The 7,989-nt window shown below is 43.3% G+C and overlaps 1 protein-coding gene across 1 annotated transcript in view; it reads left to right on the top strand.

The window, feature by feature from the left end:
* Positions 1–908: 908 nt before the first annotated feature.
* LOC109300383 (probable G-protein coupled receptor 83) overlaps positions 909–7,989 on the top strand; it is a 15,148-nt gene continuing 8,067 nt past the window's right edge. Inside the window, exons 1-3 of the mRNA XM_019521067.1 lie at positions 909–1,926; positions 2,758–2,883; positions 5,760–5,893. Coding sequence (XP_019376612.1) covers positions 1,537–1,926; positions 2,758–2,883; positions 5,760–5,893 — 650 coding nt within the window. The 5' untranslated portion in view covers positions 909–1,536. The remainder of the gene's footprint in view (positions 1,927–2,757; positions 2,884–5,759; positions 5,894–7,989) is intronic.

Below are 7,989 nucleotides of genomic sequence, written 5' to 3' on the forward strand. Positions count from 1 at the left end.
TGGGGTCATAGGATCCCAGCAAGATAAGCATCCAATTTGCTCTCGAAAGTGTTCAGTGTAGGTGCTTGAACCACCTCCAATGGCAGGCTGTTCCAGACCCTGGGGGCTCGGACAGTAAAGAAATTCTTCCTTATGTCCAGCCTGAAATGGTCTTGCAGTAGTAAAGCATGTCATCGCTGTGCCTTTGCTTCAGGTTGTGTGAGGTAGGGGTAATAACATTTTTCCCCTTGTAAAATACCTGAGGATTTATGGATAAAAATACTATAAGGGAAGTAAGTTTTGCTATTACAAGTTGTCTGGGAACCATAACTGTACCTTGGAACATGGACTGAAACCACTGGGAAACAGACAACCAAATTGTCACGATATGCTAACAACTTTTTGACCACTGTGGTATAAAGTTTATTACAGGGAATGCCATTGGCTGACACTTGCCTTTCAGAAGTGCCATAAGGAATGACAGTTCAAAATATGCCCGATAATTACAGACATCATTAGAACAGCTGAAATCCTGATGTGAATTTTGCTGCCTACACACATTTTCACAGCTGAGTACTTCAGAGAATTATCAAGATTATGGTCTGTCTCTCTTTAAATATGTAAGAAATGTTTTGGGTTTTTTTATGACAGCTCTACTATACTTATTCAGAGTGACCAATCAGTCTAGGTTTTTTTCAGCTGTCTATTATTCATTACCATTCAGCTGCCAAAATATCTAGAGGATGTGCCCCTTACAGGAAAGCACAAAAGTGTTAGGAGTGATTTTGAATTGAAAGGAATGCTCAAGTTCTTCTGTGTTTATGTATTTATTTATTTGTATCAAAAGTGTCCTTTGTGGCTTAAAAGCCATGTTGCGAGAAAGTGTTCAATTGTCTTTCATTAAAAAGATATTTTTTTCCACAGAATATCAAAAGACTGGAAGCCAAATTCACAGCTACTGTGGGGAAGAGAAAATAGAAAAGTATCCACAAAAAGTTATTTTTCTACAATGCACAAATCCTGAATTCAAAAAGGATAACTGTAAGGATTAGATAAAGAAAAACAGTATCTGAGCATTTAAGAATGGTTCTGAAAACTGACTTTGTATTTAAGTTCAACAGAAAGGAAGAAAATGAAATAAAGAATGAAAGTATCAGTAGTGGGGGTCCTCTTAGAAGGAGGAAGGCAGGATTCTACATTTGCCTTAGGTACCTATTAGCTTTTCTTTGCACCTATCACCATGGCTGCTGCTGAGTTTTTTTGGCCATGTGAAAAAATTATGAGAGCCTACAGACCTGCACAATTCCCTTTCCGCTCTATGCAGCAGCATTAAATGACACCCCTATGCCTTCCTGACTGTGCAGTTCAAGAATTGATTGCACCCCATTGTCTCTTTCTAACTTTGCATTTTAAATCATGGCTTTATTAGTGATGACTGCATCCCTTCCAGCATATAGAGAATAAAGATTTCTGCAGTGAAACAATTGCTAGACCATAGCTGACAGTCTTTCCTGCCTTAAACTGTGTCTACACCTGAACTAACAGTTGGAAATCACCATGGCTTACCCTTTGCTTCAATCACTTCCCTACTTTCCCCAAGTCACAGGAATTCTGGAGGAGTCTGACCATTACTCTTCCTTGTCTAAGCTCATGTCAGTCTACCAGGCAACCAACAGGACAGCCTTCAATTGGACAGACAGCCGGATTGTTGAGTGGGAGAAGTTTGCTGAGCTGGCCAAGTATGAACCAGAGTCCCAGAAACCCACAGTGAAGGCTCTCCTGATTGTGGCATACTCAGTCATCATCATCATGTCCCTCTTTGGCAACACGCTGGTCTGCCACGTGGTGATCAAAAACAAGAGGATGCACTCAGCCACCAGCCTCTTCATTGTCAACCTGGCAGTGTCTGATATCATGATCACTCTGCTCAACACTCCTTTTACGCTAGTAAGTGCCTTATTATACTACCATGCCTGCCAACAGGGTGCTGGACGTGGCCTTAACCATCTAACAGAATGATAGTGTCATTCCCTCTGTGCACATCTGGGTCTGAGATGTGAAATGAACACCATGAGGGTCAACTCTTAAGTGATGTGGCTGAGCAAGTGAAACCAGGGCCTCTCTAAATCTCCTTTCATCTTTCCAGAACAAGTTCAGACTTTGCCTTCCAACCATTGCCTTTGAACCACAGCAGAGCACTGGGGCTTTGATAAGGTGTAGATTAGATGTTTATGGGCATGTCTGCATGAGACATTTACTGTGCAGTTGACAGATTAGCTGCACGGTAAACATCTTGGCATCTACACATGAGCCCTTATTAGGCTGGAGTAAACTAATATACTCTGCAGCAGGTTAATACCTGTAAATAGTATCCACAGCAGCACATATGTAGATACTGCCCTGGAGCAGTAAACTGCAGAGCAATAAGCTCCACAGCTTACTCATGTGCCATAATTGCATGTGTAGACACACCCTGTATAGAATATTTGATTATAATTATTTTGATGTAGAGGCAGGTGGGGTATGACTCGGACTCAAACTTTTCAGTCTCCAAACTAGGTGCGGAGCTTTTAAAGCTTTCTGACTCTCAGAAATAGCTTGCATTCTAGTCTTAGCCTTTGTAAACAAATTGTTGAAGAGTTTGAGGATTTAAAATTGACAGTATTTTCCTTGGGCTTCAAATGACATCTGGCTAGAGAAATGGAGGGCACTAGGAGAGGATCCATGTCCTCAAATCCACGTTATTTGTCTCGGGTTGGTTTGTCAATTTTTCTGCAGGTTCGGTTTGTGAACAGCACTTGGGTCTTTGGAAAGGCCATGTGTCATATCAGCCGCTTTGTCCAGTACTGCTCCCTCCATGTTTCCACGCTGACACTAACAGCCATAGCCCTGGACAGACATCAGGTATGGAATTCCCATCCTGGCCCAAAATGCGTTTTAGCACAGATGTCCCAAAACAGTAGCATGTCCTATCTAGGTTGGGATAACAACGAGAAGAAAGTTTAACCCAATGAGGGCCAACCTCTCTGGCAGGCATGCTGCAAATTAGAGTAGATTAGAGTGGCACCCTCCCAAAGTAGTCAGGACTCTTGTGGTACTGGCACTCTCTTTTATTAGATGAACTAAATAGTTACAAAAAAAATGTCTTTATTTGCAAGCTTTTGGGCTCATGCACCCTTCCTGAGGTAAAGGAGAGTTGAAAGATTGTAAAGTATCTCCCAGGTAGAAATGAAACTTCATATTGCATAGGAGAACTGGAGAATGGTATAAGTTCTCCTGGTATAAGTTCTACCCTCCCCAAGCACTACTCTAGCCCCCTTCCCTCACCCAATCTGCTGCTCTACTTTCTGCTTCCTGCCTTATCTGCCACTGTGCTGCTTGTTCCCCCTCTGATCTGCCACATGCTACAGAGACTGCCTGTGCCACATGTAATGCATGTACTTGGCCACTATGGGAGCATGAAGCAGGCCATATTCGATTCAGATTTGGCCCTTAGGGCCCCCCTAAATACCTGGGGGGGATGTAAATGTGCATTTACTCTGGCTTAAATTTACTTAAATTTTAAAGCAGGAATAGGCTGGCATATACACGTGCATGCGTTAAAGCGAATCAATGCCATGTGTGGACCAAGAGCACTTCCGGTCCACTTCCAGATCCACCATGGAGTGCGTAATGGACCCTCCCCCCAGCCCCGGCTCAGTGACTGGTGTCTCCTGGGTATGGTGGGGGGGGGGCACCCAGGGTCCCCCACAGCCAGTCGTTGAGCCAGGAAATGTGCACGTATGGATGGGCACTGGGTGGATTTTAACAGGATGCTCATGATATGTTATGAAAAACCCATAAAAAATATCATAGATTTCGTAGATTTTAGGGTCAGAAAAGACCTATTAGATTGAGTCTGACCCTCTGCCCTGGGCAGGAAAGTGTGCTGGGGCAGATGACTGTTCAGTCTCCTCTTAAATACCTCCAAGGAAGGGGACAGCACCACCTCCCTTGGAAGCATATACCATATTTTGGCAACCCTCACTGTAAAGAATTCAGCAGTGAACTCTCTTTTTTCGGAAACCCACTTGCAAAAGCTGCTTCCAGAGCAGCACTTTTAGATTAGACTGTACTCTAGTTCAGTTTTCCTGGCCTGTATTCCAAATAGTGACTATTTTGCAATAATGACTATTTTGTATTTTGAGGAACAACCTTCCTACTAGAGCTGTGCAAAATTTTGCCGTGTTTTGTTTTAAAGCTGTTTTGATGCGTTTCAAGCTTGAAACAGTGAAATTGAAATGACACAAAAAGCTTTGAAATGAAATGAGGGCACTCAGGAGTTTTGAAAGATTTTGAGTTTCAAAGCAGTCTGGTGGTGGGGGGCAGGGGAGAGCCAGGGCTGCGCTCCAAGCAGCTCTGCAGCCCCATGGAGCTCAGACTGGTGGAGGAGCACAGCCCTTGGCTGAGCTCTTTGGGGCTGGCAGAGCTGATCAGAGCACAGCCCTAGCTCTGCTTGCCTCTCATTGGGGCTGTGCTCCGAGTGGCTCCACAGCCCCACGGAGCGCAGCCCAGTGGCAAGAGGTGGTCAGAGCCAGTGCTCTGCCTCCTGGCGCTGGGCTGAGCTCCATGGAGCCCAGCACTGTTCGCGGGCTGTGCCCAGCACCAGTTCCAGGCAGCAGCAGCAACATCCTGTCACCCAGCACAGATCTAGGGGCCTGCACCCCCGGGAGGAATCCGACACAGCACCACAGCCCTCCTGGGGGTGCGGGCCCCTGGATCTGCACACCAGATGACAGGAGGCTGCCACTGCTGGCAAGTGTCAGGAGTTTTGCTTTTTGCAGTTTGAGGTGCAGTTTACAAGAAACCTCTACACCTATCTCCTTGAAACTTGTCAGACTTCATGCCCTCAGAAGGGGCTACCATCCCTGCAATTTTCATCTGAATCAGGCAAGAAATCACAAAGTTTTAGATTTTTTCATGATTCCCCATTATAACCTATGGGCGAAACGTTGAAATGCGTCGAAACAGCTAAACAGTTTCAACAAAACGAAATGGGACAGTGCTTCGAGACAAAATGAAAAGATGAAACGAAACACTGTCCCTTTGAAATGGTGAAACGGACGCCAAAATGAAACAATAGTGTTTTGCACAGCCCTGCTTCCTACCACTATACCATGCCATACGTGGTGGCCTCCACATCATAGGACTTGCAAAATGACAGAGCCAGTGACAAAGTTTGGTGGTATTTAAGGAGCTAATTTGACTGGCAGTTGGATATAGCACTTTTTTCTTCTAGCTCACTACCCAAATGTTATTACTTGTATCTATGGCATCAGCTTCCCAAATTATGATCTCCAGAACCTAAATATCATCCTGAAGTATGTTAAAAATTAAAGAGCTTGCTCCTACTTTCATGAAATCTTTATCCCCCAGGGAAGGTACGATGTATAGGTTCAATTAAAAATATATTTCTTAATTCAGTTTCTCTAAAATAAAGATCCTTTAAACTGAAGACAATTTGATGCAGTGGTCTTGGAGTAGTCAAAATAATCCAGGGTTTAAAGGCATGAATCATTCTCAACACTGATCAAAGAACAAGTTTCCTTGAAAGTGCTCTTTTGTCCTAACTGGAAAGTTCTAGATTTCAGTTTTTCTGGGTCATTCTTGTGTGACATTTTTAATGATGTGATTGTCCTAACAGCAATGGAATTCATAGCAAAAAATACCCATCATAGTTCATAATGAAGGACCTTCACTTTTCCACTGAGATAAGAAATCACTGAAAATCTTTATTACAGGTCATTCTGAATCCACTAAAGCAAAGGATGTCACTAACAAAAGGAGCTCTGAGCATTTCTGTTATCTGGCTAATGGCAACATGCTTCTCCCTACCCCATGCTATCTACCAGAAGCTTTTCCAGTATCACTACAGGTAAGTTTTTTCAGGGTTTTATTCCAATGGCATTTGACACACTAATGTAGAAGAATTACTGCACCCACTATTGAAATGCTGTTACCAATTAGCTGACAGGCAAAATGATCCATACAGTGAGATAAGCAGGGGCACTGCATTATACAATGGGACTTCATTTGTGAATCTACAGGAGGGCCAATTTTAGCTTGCTGAGCTGCAGAGAAGATTCAGTCATTTAGTGACACCAGCTTCTTTCAGCCTGATTGATTCTTATTTGTTCAGATGTATAAATAAAACAAGAGTGGCCTTTCTGAGCACTCTAAGCCCCTCTGACATACATTTAAAAATAGAAGAAATCAAAAGAGAAATGGCAACCGAAAGTATGTTTAGCAAGGGCTTTGTGCTTCTTCAGAGAAATAAGTTCTTTCTTATCTGATACAGAAGTGCAAAGGGCTCTTCCCTTGGCCAAAAGAATGAGAAGGTGATAAAGCAAAACTTCCCACTTGGAGGATGATTCCCCGACTTCCACAGGAAGGCGGAGATTCCAAGCCAGCTTCTGAAATTGACACATGCTTGAATGTTGGATCACCATCAAAGCCCCAACCCCTGGGGGAAAAGCCAGGGCAATCCAAGGATGTCTTTCTTGCATTCAATTTGTAGACATTCATCTAGTCCATAATGAGGAAATGCAGGACCATCAGCTGCCTTTTCCTACCTAAGTTCTAAGTCGCTTCTTGTTTTCTCATGTTATAAAACCTCTTCTGGTCTCAGTGCCCATGAGTCAAACTCAAGCTGAAATCTGCCAAAATTGTTTCAGGCACAGGTGGGCTGAACCTACTGAGTGAGGGCTTGGAGCAAAGTTGTAGAATGCAAGTGGCAACACCAAAGCACAACATCTATCTTACTGATAGATGTAAAAATCAGTGTACTCTAAGGCAACAGCTGAGTTGGAGGTCTGAGTGTAATCCTTTTCCCCATAGGAAGCTTGTGGTACCAACAGAGCCCTAATTAATGTTTTGTCCTAGCCAGTCAAGTCTTTCCAGTATGCAAAACAGCTGTATATGATGGTCAAAACCTTTTACAAAATATTTTCCTATTCCATATTACTGGTGCATAGATTTCAAGGAAATTGATGCTGAAGCAAGACAGACATAATATGCTAAAAGGTGTTTGCTTGATCTGAGTCCCAGACAGCAGAATGTGAAACCAATAAGAACCCACAGCAGAAAGATGTGTACCTTGTTTACAGAGCTCTCTGATTTATCTGTACAGAAGACACAAATAAAGATTGTTTTGGCTTTGACTACCCCCCACCACCCCGCCAAGTCACAACTGTTTTCCTTATATAAACAGAACTGGGGGAGGGATGATTTATACATCTAGACAGGATTTCCTTTTATTTCATTTGGTTTGTAAAATGCTACAGAAAACAAATGTGTAGCATGCTGCATGAGAGCTCTCTTTGCTACTTGTGTATTCTTATTTACCTAGTGATGATTTATTAATGGACACAATATCCTCACTGCTCTGATTACCTAAGCAGAGTGTTTGATTACATCAGTGGTTGCATTCCTTCGCAGTGGTGTTCACTATATTACTGAAGACATTGCTTATGAATGAATGAATGCTGATCTTGTTATTATATGTGCACCTGTTTCTACTCATCAACTGACACATTAGAGAGTGCATCTAGAGGAAACCCTGCCTTGGATTGGGGATGGAGATCTTAATAGTGTAAGGAGCTGGCTAGAGTTTATATGCATCTCATTGCTTTCTAAGGGTTAGTACGAGCTGAAAAACCGTTGGAGACCTTATATCAGCAGTCAGCAACTTTGTCAGGTTGTAGGCTGGAATAACCCAGTTTGGGTCAAAGGCCGATAGGCAGGTGCTGGGATTTAGCCACCATCTGTGCCTCTGCCCAAAAAAGCATGGAGAAAGCTCCCATTGCCGCCATCACTTGTCCTTGCAGTTGCACAGGGACAGTCCCACCCCTAAAGCCCCCTGCCACAAAAAACTGCCAAAGCCCCACATCCACAGGCCAGATCAAATGACTCTGCAGGCCAGATCCAGTCCACAAGCCATAGGTTAACAGATCTTGAAGCTTCTCAATAGCA

This window comes from Gavialis gangeticus, unplaced genomic scaffold (assembly GCF_001723915.1).
Source record: "Gavialis gangeticus isolate Ggan-Ray unplaced genomic scaffold, GavGan_comp1, whole genome shotgun sequence".
Lineage (NCBI taxonomy): Eukaryota > Metazoa > Chordata > Crocodylia > Gavialidae > Gavialis > Gavialis gangeticus.